Genomic DNA, 21605 nt, shown 5'->3' on the forward strand with positions numbered 1-21605 from the left:
TTAGGGGAAATGGTTTAATTTGGAGACAGAGGCAAAGAAACACACCACACGTGAACAAACATTGACCAAAAAAAGAACACAGAGTCTTTCTGCTACACACTCCTCTATGGGGAAAAAAACAAAACAGAAATCTCTACACAGGTAAAAAGCAAGGCTCCAAACTAAACAGATAGTTAACTCTTCAACTAAGACAATTATCCACACAAGTTGTCGAAATCCCGATGACCATTAAACTATGTGGACAGCACAAATACTAACAGGAAACTTACCACAATCTATTGGATCCCAGCCCCCCACCACCGAAAAAACTGATAAATGAAGCGTGAGGAACACATGGAGATCCAAGTCAAACCAAAAATCAGGCATCTTTATATTTTTAGAGACAAGAAACAAAACAAAAATTGCTTGACGCCACCAAGAGGCCGAACTCGAGACATGGTCAAGGCGAGGCCACATAGACAGGCCAGACAATTTTTTTCCCAATATAGATTTTTTTATCCTTTAATTTCCAATATAAAAAGCGTCACTGGTACAAAATACATATGAACAACCAGTTGTAGAAATTGGAAAGCCTGTGTAGGTCTTTTTTTATTTTTTTTTTAACTCTTTTTCAAATCCCCCCCCCCAGTTTCAAAAAATTGATATTGATTAAACAGAAAAAATAATAACTACTGTGTGTATGATACAGTTCACATCAAGATGCACCCACTTTGGCTTTCATCAAGACAAGAGAAAACATCGATTAAATTATTGGTGGAACATGAACAAAGTCTTACCGATTATCAGACAAGAAAATAACACAGGAAAAAGATCTTTTTTCTCTCTCTTCTTTTGGATCAGGACAATATCTAGAGATGCAAAGCTACCACAGAGTCAAAGAAGAAAATAAAAGTAGCACTTGAGAATATGAAAACGACAGAAGAAGAAATAAGTGATTGTTAGAGCTCGAACGGGATTTGTGATGGAAGCCCCTGAAGTGAGTCGAGTTCTTGTCGGGACAGCTGTGGACTGTACATTGTGCTTTTTTTTTTTTTTAAATATATATATATATATTCATTCACAGGAACACTTCAACATACACTGCATATCCCTAAAGACCTGCATTCGTTTACCACACGACTCTTAATCACTAAGATCTTAGAAATGGATACCAAAGTCGTCATCTTTAACTCGCCCCCCCCCAAAAAAACCATCCAATCGTTGAGTTTCGCAAAATACATGTGTTCACACTCGACCTTCAAATGTATAGGGAAGTTTATTGTTTTATCTACAAGTTCTTCAAACCAACTGTTCAAATTGAAGTACATCACATTACACATTACCAGTAACTCAACACACAGAGTGGGGGAGGAGCGGGAGGCGAGGGGGGAACATGAGCAGGTGACAAGAGCTTTAATGACACTGGCATAAATAGACAAAAAGATACGGCAAACTGCAGCAATCTCTAAACCAAGGCCTAATAAGGATGTGTAGGCAGTTTCTATAGACGTATATATGGCACTTTGAATATTGTATTGCATTTGGATAGAAAAAACACACTGTAAAAAGCACATGCCCATTATTCAAAAGTGAAATCAGTGGTACCGTGACATTTTTGGGATTATAATCACACACACAACATTCTGCAAAAAGTGATTTAGCTCCCACAAATTGTGCTTTAACGTTCCCTTACAAAACTACACTTTCCTCAAGCACTGTTTAAAATTTGGTACCTTTCTATTACTTTTTTGGAACATTTATGTATTTTGAGAGGAAAAAAATCCAAACTGAAACAAGGACAAATGTGACAATTGTGCATTGTGTGGTAAAATCTTGTCTTAGTTTCACCCACACACACATACACAAAAACCCCTGAGTTGACAACTCTAAAGCGCCATCAGGTACGCAGTTTTAGGTAACCCTTTCCTTAGGGACTGAAGTGGTTGTTATTTTACCAGAATCGTAGTACGAGAGACAAAATACCACCCCAATAAAAAAAATTGTAAACTTTGTGCTGAAAAAAATGGAATGTATTTGTAAACCAACACTTTTGTGGTCGATTTAGTGGTTTAGTGGTTAATGTGCTGTGCATACTGTGGTGTATGACTCAAACATTACACATGAAAAGAATAATCAGCAAAAAACTAAAATAAAAAGCAAGTGTGTGTGTGTGTCTAAAAAAAAATGTGCAGAGACCCACAGGTCGCATGTTGTGTCCGGGTGATCTCTTCCTTCAGGGGCTCCCACGTTTGCAATGACAGAAAGTGTTTTTGTGTGTCGCAGTGTGCATGTGTGCGTGTTAGGAAAAAACAGGAAATATTACATGAAAAAAGTTTGTGTGAAATCAAAAACACTGAGTTTTGACACATGGGCACTTCAACAAAATAAAACTAAGAAAAAAAAAATACATGTCTGGCATCTGTGTGATTAACAGACATTGTAAATCATCTTTCAACATGAGGCATCCGAACTAAACCAAAGTGAAACATCCATTAATTAAATTATTAACGAGAAATTCACAGTCAACCAGATGTACCGTGGAAAATAACACTTTTTTAAAGTTTTCTTTAAATGCAGGAGAAAATTGCCTACATACTCAAAAATGTGACTATTTAAAAAAAAAAAGTACTCCCCCGCCCCAAGAAAATCAAATTACAATTAATGCAGAGGAATCATTAACTCAGTGTTTTTAATTGACTAGAAATGACCCTTAAATGGTCACACTGATTTTACAACTGATTTAGTCCTCTTTATAAATGTAATACACTGAAGAACCCCCCCGACACAGATGACATTACAACATAATCTACAAAAAACCCAACGTTTTGCCTGGGTCCTGTTAGTTAAACTTCTATAGATTCAATGGTATAAAATATAGGTAATCTAAGTGTGCATTTAAACCACAGATTGTCTATTTGTGAATCAGTTCTAAAAAAGTTGACTCATGTAGGTAGTCATTTCTCTAAACAGAGCAAATGTACCTGTTATTGTGCCATTGATAGTTCAAAAGAAAGAAGGTAAATACACTGGATATTTTTTGCAAATGAAAAGAATATATTTTTTTAAATAGCCTTGGTGTAAATCTTCACACTGCTCGCAAAATGTAGAGATCATCACAGAGCACTGAGAGGGGGTTTACTGGTCAGACTTTTAAAAGTGTTGGAAAGTTGTCTGAAGTTTTTTTTTAATTTTTTTTTTTAAACCAACATATTGCTAATGGCACCGAATAGCACAGCTGTGTGCCAATCCCTGTATTCAACTTTCAAGTGAAGTTTACTGAGAGGTAAAAAGAAAGCAACTTAAAAAAAAACAAAGAGGAAAAAAAAAAGCTAAATTAAAAAAAGGAATCCCACAGGTTGTTTTTTTTTTTAAACATTCTCAAACACAAAAAGTTCTCTTAAATGAATTAAACGCAGGTAAGTTTTCACATTGATTAGCTTGACCTCCCTCCCATCTATCACATTTCTATACAGAGAAAAAACAAAAAATATTCATGCAGGAAAAAAACAAATCAGGTTGAGCTAAGGTCAAGGGTCAGTGGGTGGCCAGGTATTGGTCAGGCGAGCTTAGAGAGACATCACAGACAATGGTGGGATGATGAGGCCAGGAGTTTGGCTTGGCTTTCAACATCATGAAGACATGCTAGGCTAATGATGAGCAAACAGGCATGGAGATTTGTTCTAAAAAAAAGGAACAAAAACACGAAAGGAAGAGAGGGAGGGAGAGAGAGAGAGAGAGGGAGAGAAAGAGAGGAGACAAAGAGGGGAGAAGAGAAAGTTAGGGGCACGGCACAAGAATCGTTTAGCCATGAGGCACAAAAACCAACAAAAACAATCACCACATACAGTAAAGGACAGTGCAGTAAACGACCCCACCCCTATCTCTCCCGACACACAAAAACAATACACAGATTTAAGGAAGGGACACCACCAGGGACGCATGGGCAGAGACTCCAACATGCACAAACTGTATACTTGGCACCCAAAGAGATCCATCTAGAGCCAGTCCCTTGTGAGAGACGTGGAGGATGGATGGAATGACTGGAAGAGGTTGTTAATAGAGAGACAGAGGTAGCCTAGCTCCACATGGCTTGGAACATGAAACGACAGGGAGGGGAGAGAATGAGTGAGCAACAGATAGAGGGAAGGAGACAAAGACTGAAGGATTGAGAGTGAAAGAAATGTTCACAACACAAATGAGACAGAAGCCAAACACAGGTTGAAGCTCTGGGCCCGGGGGTCCACATGGCCTGGGGGCTGTAGCCCTTCAACACAACAACTGATCCTTAGTCAACCTGTCAAACTTGACCTGAAGGCAATGAAATGGCATGGAAACACATCTGATGCTCTCCACTAAAATACAGTGACACAAAATACCTCCAGCGAACACTGACTCCAGTGATAGTCATAAATAATCATACACATTAAAATATTTAATCAGACTCAAATTACATGAGAAAACCGCAGGAATGAAACAGTAAAAAGTGGAACGATCATTGCAACCATTTTTTAGTAATAGGGTAAGTCTCCCTCCTGTAGTGGGCTCCTTTACCCCCTGCCCCACTGAGTCTCTGCTGTGGTGACCTTGGCTGGAGGGTGAACTTACCCTAGCAGTGCTAGCATTAGAGCTGGGGAGGGGGTAAGGCCCCGGGGCTAGGATCAGTAGGGTTTGCTGTCGTTCTTGGAGCGCTTCAGCTGAACCTTCAGCCTCTTCATTCCAATCTGGAAACCATTCATGGCCTGGATGGCAGCCTGCGCAGACACAGGATTGTCATAGCTGACGAACCCTGAGGACATAAAGGTAAATGAGGCATTACAAACATGTGATGAGAAGACGAGCATGTCGGCACACCAGTCGATGTCGCCACAGACACAGTATTTATTTTACCTGTGACATGTGATTTTTGTCATATCATTATCACCACCTCTGTCCTAGTGTTTATCAAGTGTGGATGCGTGTACTTTTGTAGAACTCCTCATCGTCATGTTTTAGCATAAATACGCTCTCAACCAAACATTATTTTAAAATTCCCCCTAAAAATGTTATGGATACAACTGATTTCTCAGATAGTGTAGGAAAAAAATATTTCAATACGTCTTAAAATATGTCTGAGATGTGATACTTCAATGCTGTGTGTCACACTTTGAACACACTGCTACTATTAAGGAAAATGTGCAGGGCTGTTGCTTGCACTACATTAATACTGTCACTGCATTATTCAAAAAGGAGACCTGTAAAAATCCAGACATTTATCTTGGCACCATGACACAATGCTCCAGGCTGGTATTCTCAGTCATAATATGTAGGTGTTCAGAGGCACCAAATCTTACCAAAGCACTTGCTCAGATTGGTCTGTTTGTCGATGAAGACTTTGGCAGAGACCACGTTTCCAAAAGGCATGAACATCTGCAGGAGATCCTGGTCCCCAAACTCCTGGGGCAGGTGGTAGATGAACAGGTTGGCGCCCTCTGGCCCTACTCCATTTGGTAAGAAAACCAAACACTCAAGTTAGATTACATTTAAAAGGCACATGCACAGGTTTATTGCAATGCAAGTCAAATTATGTAGAAAACATATGTTCATGCAGCCAATGTTAATATGGGATGTCAGAGTGTGTTGGTACGTGCTGAGGATCTGCTCACCTTCCTTCTGGTTGCCAGCGATGCTCTGCTGCAGTAGGGACTGGCTGTAGAGGGAGGGCAGAGCGGAGGCGGTGTACTGCTGCATCCCTGAGTAGGCCTGGGTCAGAGCGTCCATGGAGCTGGCTGCTGACCCGTTGGCCATTGAGGCTCCCAGGCCTCCGTTCATGGCCGCCATACCTGTGAAACACCATTAAATTAATGTGTCGTGTAAACAATCACAACTCAAATATTTGGGGCAAGTTGTAAAATGTCTAATGTGTACTAAAGCTGCATTGGATGGTTTTGACCACAGGGGGGCAGAAAGACAAACTCAGAAACATAAGCTTCAAGTTGTCATGACTTAAGAAGTGGACACAGGACTGTAGAATTAGTTTGTCTCAGTCTGCAGAGAAACTCAGACAGTGTGTGATGAGTAAAGATTTTTATCTTTGGTCTGTTATTCTCATTTTTTTGCAATTTGGGACTGACATCTAATTCTATAGACATCACTTGTGTGTTGTGAATGTGTGTGAAAATATTTGTAAATCAACATGAGATAGAAAGGCGACCAAAAAGGCTTTTGTGGTTAAAGGCAGACTGAAACACAGGATATCACCAAAACTCAAAGTTCTTCTCTGTTTTGTAGCACAGCTGGTTTTGTGTGTTTTAGTAGAACAAAAAACAACAGCTGGTGTTCTTGCAGAATCTGTGTGGTCATCTACCACCAGTTGTTACTGACCTGTCGTCCATGACTTGTCAAGTATATTTACTAAGTCCAAAGGTTTATGCTCTTTCAGTGTTTATTACCTAGATTCTAGTTTGTCTTTATGACCCTGTTCAGACCTGGTATCAACATCTGCCCTGACTGACAGAAAAAGTGCCAAGTTCAGTTCTGAACGCACCCAAATGTGTTGTGCGTATTTTACGTATCTCAGTGCCCATATCATGATTGGTTTGTGACCAGCACCACATCAACACTGACCACCGCATAATGATATATAGATTTTTGGGAATTTAGTAAAATCTTTATTTTTATAGTAGATCTACAGACAGCATCACCTCCATCTTCTCCTCCCTGCATGGTTATTTGCGTAAAGAGCTGGGAAATGAGATCTGATCACAAGTGTTCACAGAGGACACATTTTATGATGGGTGGGAACAGATGAACTTAGAGCTGTCCTCTTGTAATCAGATCTCTCAGGACAGAAGTTGATACCAGGTCTGTACAGGGACTTAGTATGGTTTGTCCAGTCTGTGTCAGGATTAGCTAGTTTGTCAGCAGCCTTGCTAAAAAGGCATTTCTCTCAAGCTGCCCTCAGACATTCACTGGACTCTGCAGTTCCAGAGGAGGTGTCCGAGTGAGACGCCCTGCAGTTTCTATTGACTTTATCTGCCTGGCCTCCTAGTATAATGTCTGTAGAAATCCAGGAGAAGACGCTGTGTGAACACAGCAGGGAATCCCCCACTGGAGGTTGTGTCTGAAAACGTTTTTAGTTATTCACCAAGAAGGTTCTCTTGTACATATATGCTCAACCAAGCACCTTCAATCAGATGACAAATGGCAAATATTGAGCCAGGTTAACATTTTGGCCATATAACCTTAGGTTGAATAGAAAATGCTACAGTTTTTAATTTTTCATCATCCATCTGAATATGCCCATGGCAAACAACTACCTACTTGCACATCCAGGCAGTGACAAGTCACTCATTTAATGCAGCTTTCAGGTTAGCACAAGTGTTCAGGTGACATTCTGTAGCTTTTATCTGTTTAGTATAAAGCAGATTCTCACCACCGACGCCGCTGGTGAGAGCGTTAAGGTTATTGAGGCCCACAGAGGTCCCAGTGAGACCCTGCAGGGTGCTCAGAGATGCCAAGGTGCTCATAGCAGCACCAGCGCTGGAAACTGCTGTTGAACCAGCTGTTGAGACAATCAAAAAAAAGAGGAAATATGGGTTACTACAAACGTGATGACCTCCTGTTCAAAACACTTTAAACCCCTGGCATCTTTGCCACAAGTTGTTATAGTCACGAGAGAATGAAACAGCAGTGAAGGGGCAGTTAAAATTCTGTCTCTTAATGAGGAGTGGTCATTAGCACAACAGCAATATGCTAAACTCAGACAGATGGAGCAAATGTATATACACTGGCTCCAGATTAAAAAGGAAATGGGGGCTCTCATAAAGCTTTATATGAGGGTGATTAACTCCCATAAAATCAATGAGGAATGGCTGATGACCGCTGCGGATGAGGGAGGTTTGAAGAGCAGTTGGTAGGTACCATAACAGCAGCAGGAGCACTGACTTGAGGACAGTTATATCTCAATGGGTGAGGAATTTTTATTTAAATGTTATGTGACAATAAACCAAGGAAACAGACACAGGTTAATGTATCAATTGCAAATAAACAAGGTCAAAAGCTCTGGATGCAGAACACATTCATAAACAATCTCACCCAACTGAAATAACAAATGATCATCAATGCTGCCACAGGGTTCAACTCTTGGGTGCTTAACCCTGAATGTACAGCACATGCACATACTATAAATTCAGCTCTAGTAGGTGATGAATTACCTGGATTGCCCAGAGCTCCCAGGGCTCCAGCGCTTGCAGACAGGGCGTTGGCGGAAGTCGGGCTGCCAGAGTTCTGAGCTGCGGCCGCTGCCGCAGCTATTGTGGCCAAGTTCTGCAGCTGAAGGGGATTCACACCTGCTGAGAGGACGAACAAACAGAGGTGATTATCAAAGACTTACACTTTTACAGTATGCTCATGTTCCTGCACACAAACACCTTCCCTAACAGACTTGGAGGGAACCAGCTACTCCAGAATAACTCTTTACTGTTTAAGATTTACTGTTTATTCTGTCTTACAAAGCAACAAATGAAGAAAGATACAGTCAAGGTTTTGTATGACAATGCTAATAAGACAAGGGTTTAACAACCACATGTTGAGAAAACATTTGACACTTATTATAAAAATATTGTTATTGTCAGTTGCAGGATTTATAGCAGGATTACTTAATTCAAGTTGATAATTTTACCATTATGGTTTAGCTATATCCAAATTAATGTGATATATTGAATTCAATGATGATGTTTGTAGCATCAAAATTATTTTTCAATCACAGAAAATTGCTCAGGCTAACATTGTCTTACCTAAGGCTGGCTGTCGGGCACAGTACCTTATTGTTTTCCAAGAAAATTACACATTTCTTTGATATTTTATATTTTAGTACTAATATTTTTATTGACAGTATACCACTTTTACACCGTGGGTCTCTGTCATTTGACTTCCATTACATTTTGGATGTATAAACAAACTGAAAAAAGATTAAAGCAAAACATAAAGTATAAACTCTGAATTAAGGATGTGTAGGAAATTTGTTGGAAAAATAAATTATTATTTATTTTAGAAGACAACTGAGGGGAACTGTAGTCCATTATTTACAACCGAACAGCATATTGTATTCATTGAACCCGATATGAATGAAAACTGATTTTTCCATTTCTTAACTATCCCTTATAATAACAAAGGGGTCTTGCTAGTCCAATTTTATTATTGTAATGTTACATTTCTAAAGCAACGTACAGTTTTTCCTCCAAGATATATTGATTTTTAATTAACAAGTCATGTTGACCTAGCAGAACTGATTTCAATAATATGATTTAAAAAGTCACATGGTGTGTGACATGATAATTGTCTGCTTGTGACAACAGCGAACAGATTAAGAACAAAGTCTGAAAAAATCTGAAAGAATTAACCAACCTCCTAGTCTCTGCATACCATTGAAACTGCTTTGATTACTGGTAGATGTGGCCTGCTGGAGCAACTGTTGATAAAGAAAGAAAGAAAGAAAGAAAGACATCAATAATCAGACAGGCAATGCACAATTAGGTCTTGGTTACCAAATTAACTAGTTTATCACTGACAATTTTGTGTTGCCATTAGAGCATACTGCACATCTGTGGCAGGAAGAAGACAAAAAATATGTCCTAACATTGACTTTAATCTAGTCTTTTACAACATACATAATGAGCAGTTTATCTGACTGACGTACTGATTATATTACCTTAGGCGACGCTTTAAGTGACTTACAATAAGTGCATCAACCATGAGGGAACAAACCCAGAACAATACTATATTGGTGATAATTACCTTAAGGCTCGCCAACAATTTAGGAGAAGATTTGTTTTTAACTTCCATATTTTGACACTGAGAAATTAGCAAATTACAAATATTTTTCACATCTTTCCCTATTGAAAATGTATGCTGTAATTGGATTGATGAAATAGCTAATTATCAGTTCCTGTCTGTTAAGATTAAAGTATACATTATATAAATTAATATATATCATCGGCTTCCTTCAAAAATTCCATGACTGTAAACAAACAGATTAAGTTATGAATCACATGTTTACAGGCCCCAATACAGAGAAGCCACATGTAAGTCACATGCCAGGCTTCTTCAGGCAGTACCCAAACTGAGACAATGAATCTATTCAGGTCCTAAAACTAGAAGGTATTTTATAGCTTGTTTGTGCTTTTTATGTACTAGATATGAAATGAGATAATAGGTTTCATCTGTTAATAATAGGTGATGCATCAAAACACCTTAAAACTACAAACAACACAAACTATATCTGACTCCATCCACACAAATGTATTAAAAGGTTCAAGCACCACAATTATTACTCATTGCCTTATAGTGTATGTATTGGTTTAAATGTCTAGCAGTAGTTGTGGTTTTTTTCTACCTTGGTGTTTTGTGAGTCTCGTGAAAAGTCAGTATATGTCCAATTTAAGAACATTTTGAAGAAACTCAACCTGTGCCATAATACATGAGTAAACATGTGAAGCTCAGCAGGGTTGCATATTTGAGTAACACTTACAGCCAGGTACTGTGGTGTGAGGGTCCCCAGGCCAGCCAGGTTTCCCCAGGTGGAGGCGTTGTTGAGTTGTTGAATCTGCTGTACTAGCTGCTGTTGCAGGCGCCTCTGCTCTTTATCTCTCTGTGTGTCGGCAAACTTCACTACCAAAGGTGAGGAACAGCCCTGGAGCAGTGAAAACATAGAGAGTCAGACCGGTTCAGAAACACACAGAAGAATTCATCAGTTCATTTACCAATGCAAAGACACAGTCATTGCAAGGGATGTTTAAAAAGGAGGGTGTCGTCTATGCCTCAAGACAATCGTCATATCAAAACTAACACACAGGACATCTGCCATGCATTGCTGAGCCAGGCCACATTCCAAAAGGGGCACAGAACAATGCTGCAGTCAGTGAATCTTTTTAGCACTTTAAGCTGAACAGAGTCCACAGACAAGCAGACAAGAGATGGAGACAACATATAAAAAATACACATTTAAAACAGACAGAGATATGTCAGCAGACACTAACAAGAAAAATGCATTACAGTACGCACAATCTCGCAAACAGACAGTCACATACGGTAGAGACAGACGTATGGACACGAGGCATGCGGTGCATAAGTATTTTGATACTTGAGAGCTTAACAGGGACCAGGCTGGACAGGGAAAATGGCTTCTGCACCAGCAGCACCTCCCATGGCAGCTGAAAATTGGGTAGGTTATGATGTGGGGGGAATAGGCGGTACCACCACTGGGGCTAGCATTTTATATGAGAGGAGGAATGTAATGTTTTTGGTTGGACTCCTAATTAGATGTGGCCTGATGCTTCACTGGGGAGCCTCTGACCTGCTAGCTGTCAAATTACTGCTGCTCCACTTCCACAAGTCTCCATCGGCTTCACCAGGACATGGACCCAGTTTTTGAAGAAATCTAATCGGGTGGCTGCTCCAGTCTAAAGCAATTCTTTGTTAACCTATATTTGATGGTGTGGGCTATTTTCCCTGTGGCCCAAAATATAGACTGATTATGGCAGACGGATGGCTAGGCTCTCAATTATTATCAGAATCAATAAATGAGATCCATTTAGTCCAGTCCAAAATTAGAGATGACAGCAATTCTTGTCATATCCTCTCATGTCCTTTTAACACTTTGTGCAAGTCAATGCTTCAGGTATTATTTGATGAGATTTGCAGATGAAAATTTGATTTTATAATTAACAAAAGTGTTTTTTTAAATATCTTGTGCTCTGTGATGAATGGCAACCATCTGTTTGGACAGGTTCTTCATCTTTCAAACACAAGGGGGCAGCAGAATGTAAAGGGGGAGGGGTGAGAAATAGGTGCTAAGGGGTACAGTACCTCCATAGTCTGAGAGTGATGCATGGTTTTGATTGCATTCTGTGCCATTGCCCTGGTAGCAAATGTGACAAACGCACAGCCTGTAGGGGGGGAACAATAGGAAGGGGGGGGGAGAGGAGGGAGGGAGGGACAAGAAGAAACAAAACAAGACAAAAGGTTTGGACAACTCGTTATGAACCCCAAAAAAACACATTACAGTACAAAGAATGGCAACTCCCAAGCACACAGAACCACCCTCACTGGTTAGCACACAGAGAAGGTACACAACAAGGAGAACAGTAACACGTGTCACATGAGCACAGTGATCGACGGATTAAATAGCCACCCAGAGAGGCTTGACTATGTGGTGTCATGGTGAAACAGTGACTATATACACATAAAATGCACACATAAATACACATCGGAAGTTTTTTGATTTGCTGAAATGTGCAAAATCTGCAAACATGTATGGTCCTTTTCAAATTGTGGTTGAGGTGCGTACATTTACCGGTAAAAAAGCCAAAATTCATGGCTCCTCGTCTCTGCCATGAGGTTTTATCGTATACACATTGACACGCGAGCCCGCAGCCGCCCGCTATCTGAGCTTTTCTGCAGCAGAGAATTATGTAGGAGATGCGACGACAGGCTAATTCCAGCCTTTGTAGAGTGTGATGAAGGAGGCGGTAAAGGAGGAGCTGAGCCGCCTGCCAGCTGAGCCCACGAACACCAGCAGCCAGTGGTTGCCATGGCGACGGGCCATTGTGCTGGACAGCGAGTGCAGCGGCCCTTCACTGTGAGATGCGGAGGCCGAGTGTCACAGTGACGGGAGGGAAAGACTGTGGGGATGGAATGGGTGCCAGTGGAGGTGAATAGCACTTGATTTTGGGGCGGAGGGGGTTCAAATGAAGAAGCGGGGAGGGGCCTGTATAAATACTTGATGAGAATTTGTACTTGGCTAAACTGCAGGTGGCGGCTGCAAAGCCAAGAACACAGGGCCTACACCTACCTCTGCTCTGACCATCTGGTCCCCGGAGAATTCGGCACTCTTCGATTTGGCCGAAAGACGAGAACATCATTCTGATCTCGTTCTCGCCGTATTTCTTTGAAACCATTCCGATGAAGAGTTTTCTGTCTTCTACCGCTGCACACGGATAAAAAAAAGAAAAAAAGAACAGCTATTCAGTAATGTAGCAGACAATTATGGAGCTTTGAAAGCAGCAGTTACATCAAGCACAAAATCTTTCACCTCTCTTCATGTTCAAGCTCACTCCTCATTGTGCTGGCACATTTTCTGCTACTCAGTAAATGTGCCAGGATCTTGAGCAAATCTCTGCAACTTGCAGCTTTGTTTTCCCTGTGTCCACTTCTCTAGACTGATGACTATATCATCCATTTGTGCTGTCCTACGGATTCTCTGTTGAGGTCTACCCCTCAACCCTCTGTGTCTTTTAGAGCCTTAAATCCTCCTAACCCTTAACACTATATAGGAATTGTGTATTGCAGCACATTCCCCGAACTAAATCCTTTTCAGGCCTTCATTTTTCTTTTTAAAATCTCACTATTTTCTTGGCTTAATTTTTTCCTCAAGATTAAGAATCTTTCAGCTGGTGTCACCATGCATTTCAGAGGAATTCACTCACCACTTGTTTTCTCACTGTCCGCAGGTTTCATCTGGATAGGATGATGCATCTGGGGGAAAAGAAGGAGAAGAGGAATAGTTAACATCAAATCTGTTACCGTTATACACCATGCAGATGCAGGGCTTTGTTATCTTCATCACTACAATATCATACCTTCACACTAACCCCCCCATCTTCAAGCATTTCTCTCTGCTTCTTGTTTTGTTCTCTCACTCCAAGACCATCATCCCTCACCACTGTGAGTGTCTAGCTTGATGGCAGGGATCAAATTCTCTAGTATCTAATTTCACTTCTCACTGTAGCACAGAACTGTGATTGATTTTATCGATTCTTCCGGTCAACATCCCTTGTCATCTTAAGAATGGTTACACAGAGATGGTTGACCAGAGAGCTATTCCTGTATTGGTTTCTAATGAACAGGGAATTTTTTCAGATTTTGATGCAATACTTTTGTCATGACCCTCTACAAACCATCATATTACACACATGTACATGCTGAGCTGTGAAAATTCTCATTCAAGTCCGCTTAACGTCTCTGAGCATGTTGCCGCTTCTAAAGCCGTGTTCATTATGTGAAAAAAAATGGATCTTTAAAAGATGTGCCTCTTTTGTCCAAGGCAATTCACACAACTTCAAGCAAATATATTTTTAGCACATTTACCTGCCACGTGACAAGAAAGAAGAAATAAATCTGGCTGAGAGATGCCTGAGCAGGTTGTACTTATGAGAAGTGGCGGGTTTGTTTTTGACAAGTACTAAAGAGAAGCAGACAGATGGTCTGCTCGGTATGGGTACTGGCTAGCGTCACAGACGAAGGCGAGCGAAGCACAGAAGGGAGAGGGAAAAAAAGGGACAGGGAAACAAGCTTCTCCACTATCATGCGAACCAAACTGTCACCTGCAGTCGATGCAAGTAATGGAATGAGCGGGAATTTGGATTCAAGAGCTGAGCTGTTTGACCACACTATATTTGAAACGTCTGATTGATTGATAGTCCTTCAGTGAAGATCGCTGGGCCTGTATACTCAGCCTGCTAAACACATTTATCAACCTGGTTCAATATTTACCTATAACCTCACCGACTGTGGCTGCTTTTCTAATAGACTGAGCAATTGATTTAATCGACACCACCAGTTGTTTGGTATAGATTTAACTGATTGCAAGGAAAGTAATTTAGAATGGTATATAGGCATTGCAGATTTGTAAAGGTTTAACAAGCAACTGCACTTATTCCAGTTGACTGGGTTTTAATCTCACCAGATAAATCAGGTGAGGAATTAAGAGATCGTTCTCACTCACGCCAGGTTCCACTGATAAAAAAAAAGGTTTCAACCCTCCTTTTTAACTCTGAATTTGGGAAACATAGACGTGTAGATGTGCATCAGTGATTCATGCAGACAAGCATTAATAATTTGCTCCACTTTGTGGCGATTGGGTCATTTGCCTGATCAGGCACACTTTTCCTGATACCTGTGTGTATTGGGTGTGGTCTTACTGAATATTGGAAGCTGAGATATTTCACAGGCCATACAGGCGTTTGGTGAGTGGAGAGCTCATTATCAGCCGGCTCACAGCCTGCACTGGGGATGTAGAGGGGCTCAAGCAACTGCCCATACTGTGCTTACTCACCCCACTTAAGGTCTTTATGTTGTGCAGTGCATTCTGGGCCTCCAGTGCAGCCTTTCTTGTATAAAAAGTTACAAAACAGCATCCTGCGGAGAAAAATCACAGTTGAAAACAATGGGTGAGGGGAAGGAGGCAAGCAGCATTAAAACACAACCCATACAGGCAGTAAATGTAATACAACAACTACTGCAGAGCAGGTAAGAAGCTAAATGAAAGTATTCTCTCTGCATATCACATGTTATGTGACTGGATATTTTTAAAAGCCGAAAGTTTGATCGCTCGTGTAGTAGCTTGCAGCGAGGACACTGGAGTAATGAGATTGTTGGAGGCTTTTCTGTCACTTGGCCATAGAGAGGACAACAAGGTTGGATAGCTGTCAGGACATACGGTTGCACAGTCCGCAGGTCAACACAGCTTGGGCAAGTCAGGGCACAGCACCAACACAATAGAGAGACGTGCCGCATTGCATAAGGCTCCAATCACACTCGACATACATATCAGTGCCATAAAAACAGCACAAAGAAACATGAAGGAGCAGAAGCAAGAGCAAGGAAGAGGAATAAGAGGAAGAAAGAGGTGGTGGGGGAGGGGGTTGAAAAAAAAAAAAAAAAAGAGGAGCGGGGGAGGAAAAAAAAAAAGCCTCTCATCCTTCCGTCCCAGTAGACTGCCAGTGGCGTTCCAGCCTGTCAGTTTCACTGGGCTGGGGAAGTGGAGCACTGCAGCGTCTTTGACCTACATAGTGTGTATTATGCTGTTACTGGAGCTCCCAGGCTGCAGGGAGGGCTGAACTCTAATATGCATCGAGCTGCTCTCTTCTCTCTCTCAACCAGCTGAGTTTCTCTCTCTCTGCTGCCGCTTAGCCCTGCCTCCGATTTACCAGAGCTAAATAAACCATCCGGAGAGGCGTGATAGTTATCAGATGATTTTTTCATGACCTGCAGTAGATGCGACCTAAAAACAGCCAACCAAAACCGAAGTGGGATTACAGCAATTTCAAAGATCAAATCTAACAAAAGCAAGATCGATGACATAAAAAGCAGGTGAAGGGTGTATTATCTGCCATGCAAATAAACACATGCCTGATAGCATTGGGTAGATGTGAGTGATGGGTGCGCGGGGGTGCCACTGAAACTAATTCACCTCACACAGGCGTGAAGAGCCAAAGACCACTGTGATCAGGCCAGATTATCTATTAGAATACATTAACATTGCATTAACATGTCAATAGGCCATCACAGCTGACACTCAACACAGATCAGGGGAGGGCTCTTCTTTAAAAAGGAGGCTTTGAACTCCATAGCCTCCCAATGAACTGCTCAGTGTTGGCTGTATATTCATATACACACTGCATATTAAGTACCCGGGAGATTTTCTGGTTTACCTTTGAACACATTCAGGATTATTTGATGTCAGATGTGTACATTTTTGGATAAAAAAAGCCTGATCATGTGGATCTAAGTGCTGCCTTGATGCAGGTGTGGGAAATGAACATAGGGTGTGTTGCTGTCTGGGCTTTGACAAATGAAAGGCTCTTTTTGGCCAAATAGCCACAGTGAAGTGGAAACCTGAGGTACTACATTCAGATATAAACCAGGAACCACAAGCTCCATCTTTGCATACATCTATGTAAATCGTTGTGATGCAACCAATGCTTGCAGGCATGAGAGGTAAGTGATAAAAAGGGAGACTAAAAAGCCAGAAAGGCTCATGACTCAGAAGTAGTGCTGTTGTTGGTCTCTCTTTTGCTGGTGACACGCATAGAAGACAGGGAAAAACTTAGGATAGGGCTGCATCAGGAGAGATTTTTGAACTTTTTTTAATATAGATATTAAGTTGGCATCTTGGTCACAGCTCAGTTATAAAATCCTACCGCAGTGCTGAGCATCTCTCCTGCTGGGCTGCTGACAGCGCTGTCAGCTAGTATTAATTCGGCGTATCACCGGTAGTTTGCGCTATAGCTGTACACATTCCCCTGACGGGAATTGGCACGCAGTTCTCTGCAGGCACGAAGAACTGGGCAAACAACTGACACCGGAGCTGAAAGTGTCGGATTGGCCAACCGCTACGGTTGACGACGCAATCGTAACAATTCGAGACGAATCAGTGCTACAGCTAATGTGAACAGTCCAACACTCAGCACACTAACGAATGATGCAACTTTGTTACAAACTCAGTCAGTCACTGACATTCATGTTTATCAGGCTGGCCACACAGACCGGTTTAAAATAAGGATAAACTATTCGCTGTGTAAAATCATTGATTCACCTGGTTGTTCAACCAGTCAGGATTCACCCTCTCAGTCACCATCTTGACTGTCCCAACAATTTCAGACTCTGGGGCTGATAAGGGCTAAATAGAGCCAATGGTTTTAGACAAACGTTAAAAAGCAATGGCTGGACACCTTCAATGGTGGTCAGAGAGTGTGGTATTTCAGGGCCATGAAACCTTTGTTCATCAAACATGGCCACACCACATGAAAGCCAAAGAGTGGATTAGTGCCTTTAGCCATAGTGAGTCATCCAACCATCAAGGGAATTGAAATTTGGGTGATGTTGTAAACCCAGGACAGTTACATCAGGGAAACAGTTTACTTTATTCACCTGCAGTTAGCTACAGGAGACTGAGCACTTCCAGTGGCACTTTGCAGCACTCTGCAGACAGCAGGCTTCCACTTCAGTCTCCTCTAATTGCAACCTAAACTGAATTGCTCAACTCGAGCACCTGTTCTAAGGTGGGACCATCGATGGACAGCTTAATGGGAAATTGCAGCTGAGTAACACTTCCTTCATACTGCTTCTAAAACAGAATAAATTAAAGTTGTAAAAATGCAAAGTAAAATGATTTTTTCCCCTGTAAAGCAGGGTTATGAAAAAGGGTGTTATTTATTTAACCCTGAAAGAAAAAGACTATTGAATCATCTCATCTGTGAGCACAAGTATAGCTGTGTTGCGTGTGCAGACAAGTAAGGCTGTAAACTGCCTAAGGGGAATTTGCTGAAATGCGATGGTAGATGATGTGGCAATAACAGGGTGCAAGTAGCACTACATTTTTCTGTACTTCTGGACACTTTGGCAGGTAAGCAACCAATAACTAGATTTCCTAAGGTATTAATGTTGTGACTTAATTTATTTTATGTCCAGCCAACAAATCAACTGATCTAATAGGTATATAAAAAAAAAATGACAGGCAAAACATTTTCACTGACTATACCTTTGCTTTGAGGGGGATTCTGGGTGCGATCACGGAGGATGTTGATCTGATGCACAGCTCCGTAGGGCTCAAAAAGCTCTTTCAGTTCCGTTTCTGACCAGGAGCGTGGAATCTGTCCCACAAACATCTTGATGGAGTCGGGGTCTGGCTGGTCCAAATGCTCCATTGACCCATTCATCTTGCTGCCGTTGCTAAGAGAAACAAGCAAAAAGGCATCTGTGGTTAATATAAAACAAAATTCATTTCTTCAGGGTCAATCAGTGGTGTTGCATCAAGTCCACTCATAACTCACAAATTGTCAACAAGTCACAAGAACTTCAGGGAGAAGAAGAAAACAAAAAGCAAAAAAAAAAATCGAAAACAAACTAATGACACACGTAGAAGACACAGACAAAGATGTCAAGAGAGTTTGTAGTGATAAGAGCTGACAACAGTGTCGGGGTGCTGTAAACAAACTCATGTGATCTACACAACCAAGTTAATACGCCACTTCCTGTCTCTGTCTGCCACACCCGGCTGCTCCATCTCTCGCCTGAATAATGCGGAGGATTTCATGCTGTTGTGATCGCGTCTGTGCAGAGAACCTCCTGCTGTGTTTTGCATGTGTGAAAGGCAAACTACGCGTAACACAGTGTCCAATTCTCTGGGTTTTACCCTGAGGCTTAGGAGATAACAAACACACAAAACTGGTTCTGCTACAGTTCAGTCTTTTCGTTTCTTCAGTTTAGTTTACAAAATAAATGGATATATTTGTTGTTGCAACAATCAAGTTAATTCTCAAGAAAATGTAAACATTAGAATGAGCCAATTAAGATTCTACAACCATTCTTTGACAGTTAATCACTTTATCATTCATTCATTCATTTGATACTTTTTTAGCTCATTTGCTGAACAAATAGGAGATGAACTGGTCAATGTCAGTGTGTGAAACCAATGACCAAAACATACTGAATCATGCTATACTGATTATTGTATGGGTTAGACTGTGTCTTGTGAAAAAACACCAAGCTTTGATAGTTTATATGCATCTCATAGTGCCCAAATTATGGCCACTTAAGGTCCATAATTTTAATTTGGGGGTGAGAAAATGTTCCTATGCTCTAATGCTCAATACAAGGATTATTAATTTCATACAGCTCATTGCTACAGCTCCTCTTTTTACCCTCTGTCTCTTCATTTAATTTTTGTGTGACCTCCCAAAAAGCCCAGGTCTCCTTACAGAGACTTCCTGATGACCTGTAAACTCTAAAAGGTGTAGGCACGGTGACAATGGCATCATACCACACCAGTTCAAGCTGAAGCAGCCAGGACGCTAGTTGCAGTACACTTAATATTGAATGTGATTTACGGCAAAAAGAGAGGTATGCATACAAGGCATGTGAAGCACTTTGGGAGCAGAGAGAAGGACTGGCTTTATAACTTTTACAAGCACAAAAAAGGGAAACCCAAAAAGCATTATATAGGCATTTTTCAATGGTTTCTAGAGCAATAAATCTATATAATTTTAATGTTTAAACCCAAGTAGATGCTGAAACAATATATTGTTCACAGTAAAGGATGGTGTAAACCACTCTGAATTGCATAGTCAACATATCGAGCAACAATCTGGGTGACCGTGTGTAGTAGAGCAATGATGAAGATGTTTAAAGTACTAAATCGTGCCATTTAACATTGAGGAAACCCTTTTAGACAGACAATCAATACCAGCCTCTTTGTCTCACACAAAATCAAGCATATAAATACTCCCTGACAACGGTAACAACGCTGGAAACAGAGAGGCCACATCAGTAGCCATCGACAGATATTAATGCATGTGAAGGATTTTAAAGATAAAGCATCACTCTATTACACAGTGAAGTACCACAGAGGATCAAGACAGACCACAGTTCACAAGTATAAGACAAAAAGTGAGACTATAGTACACAGTCCAGTGGGAAAAAAACAAAAAACACTAAAGATGCACTACTGTAGAGACAACACACAGACCTTTGGACACGAGCCATCCATCTCTTACAAATTGAGCCCAGTCGTTCCGCAGAAACACCAAACTCCTTGAGCGACTTAAATGACATACTAACAGATCACACTTGGGTTCTTGTTTTAATCCAACTCCTTTCCTCAGCTTTTTTTTCCTGGAGGCCGTCGATACATTCAAATAATGATTTAAACTGAAAAATCCCTCTACTGAAACAAAAGCCTCTCCACCAAAAAAGGGGTGAGTGCCCCCTCCCCCCAGTAGCTTCGACAGCTACACAAAAAGGCACAGCAGAGCTCGAAACCTCCAAGAATCGCTGGTTAGCAGAAACCGATTTTGCGGTACATCTTCTCCTCAGGCGCTTTGGCGATGGTACAGAGAGTAACCTACAGCTTCTTCAGCACAGCAGGGGAACAATCACATATTGTTCCCCCATGCTGGAGAACACTATTCACCGTTGCTCTACAACACAATGGGCCGAGTCAGAGAGATGCTTCGGGACAGATAGAAGGCTACATCTGCTAAGGCCACAGTACTGAGTGAGACCATTTATCCCATTTTGCCAGTGACACTCCCGACGCCATTTTGCCGAGTGCCCACAGTAAAAACGGCAAATCTCACTCGAAAAACCGGATTCAATCAAAAACATGAAGTCTCAAAATAAACCCACTTTTACATTCATTAACTTGCCCCAGCCCCCTTGGTTAAAAACAAATGTAAATGCAACTAGAACGGCATTCGGAGCGCATAACTCCACAGAGAACCAACAGTCCTCTTGTGAAACCACATTGAAATTCACTAGATCTGGATTTTTATTCAGAGCTGCACAAAATTACTCATGTATATTAGTCCTCAAAACATTCCTGATTTCATGAATAATTCTTTATGGAATCATTTAAAATAGTATTAGTTTTTGCATTATACTGCTAACAAACAAACACACACAAAAAGCTCCTCAATGAAGGTGATAATAAATTCTTTGGCCTACCTATTCCATCCCTTTAAAAACGACAGCTTAAACGACTTCTGTCATGAATTTACATCCCACAATGAACCTCAATTCAAAAATCATTTAATTAAATTGCATGCCTAAAATGCTAACAGAGTAGACAGGCAGCTACTCCACACTTGGCTGTATTGAGTTGAACCTCGAGGAAAGAGAAAAGTGACCGAATGGTTAAAAGTAAAAAGACACTACTTTTAGCCGTTAAAGTAAAAGGTGTCAATGCTGCTGCTCTTGAATTAAACATGTGGTTCATTTTGGGGAATACACTTTAAGAAAATAGGGAAAATGACGAGCCCAACTCTGAAGATTATAAAATCCATGTATCCTAAAGTTCAGGAAAATATGGT

At 41.0% G+C, this 21605-nt stretch overlaps 1 protein-coding gene across 25 annotated transcripts in view; it reads right to left on the reverse strand.

The window, feature by feature from the left end:
* The window catches only part of LOC109624358 (CUGBP Elav-like family member 2), a 30252-nt gene continuing 8647 nt past the window's right edge, over nt 1-21605 (reverse strand). For 3 of the 25 annotated variants that reach the window (XM_069528095.1, XM_069528101.1, XM_069528105.1), the window contains exons 2-13: nt 18278-18468; nt 15071-15153; nt 13443-13491; nt 12809-12943; nt 11824-11903; nt 10487-10648; nt 9382-9427; nt 8172-8309; nt 7391-7519; nt 5622-5798; nt 5310-5456; nt 1-4765 (exon numbers count right to left, since the gene is read on the reverse strand). In XM_069528095.1, the coding sequence (XP_069384196.1) occupies nt 4638-4765; nt 5310-5456; nt 5622-5798; nt 7391-7519; nt 8172-8309; nt 9382-9427; nt 10487-10648; nt 11824-11903; nt 12809-12943; nt 13443-13491; nt 15071-15153; nt 18278-18468 (1465 nt within the window). In that variant the 3' untranslated portion in view covers nt 1-4637. Of the gene's footprint in view, nt 4766-5309; nt 5457-5621; nt 5799-7390; nt 7520-8171; nt 8310-9363; nt 9428-10486; nt 10649-11823; nt 11904-12808; nt 12944-13442; nt 13492-15070; nt 15154-18277; nt 18469-20263; nt 20612-21605 lie in introns of those variants that run through there. The other 22 variants (XM_069528092.1, XM_069528102.1, XM_069528104.1 and 19 more) reach the window with 14 other exon arrangements.

The sequence above is a fragment of the Paralichthys olivaceus genome, chromosome 7 (assembly GCF_024713975.1).
Source record: "Paralichthys olivaceus isolate ysfri-2021 chromosome 7, ASM2471397v2, whole genome shotgun sequence".
Lineage (NCBI taxonomy): Eukaryota > Metazoa > Chordata > Actinopteri > Pleuronectiformes > Paralichthyidae > Paralichthys > Paralichthys olivaceus.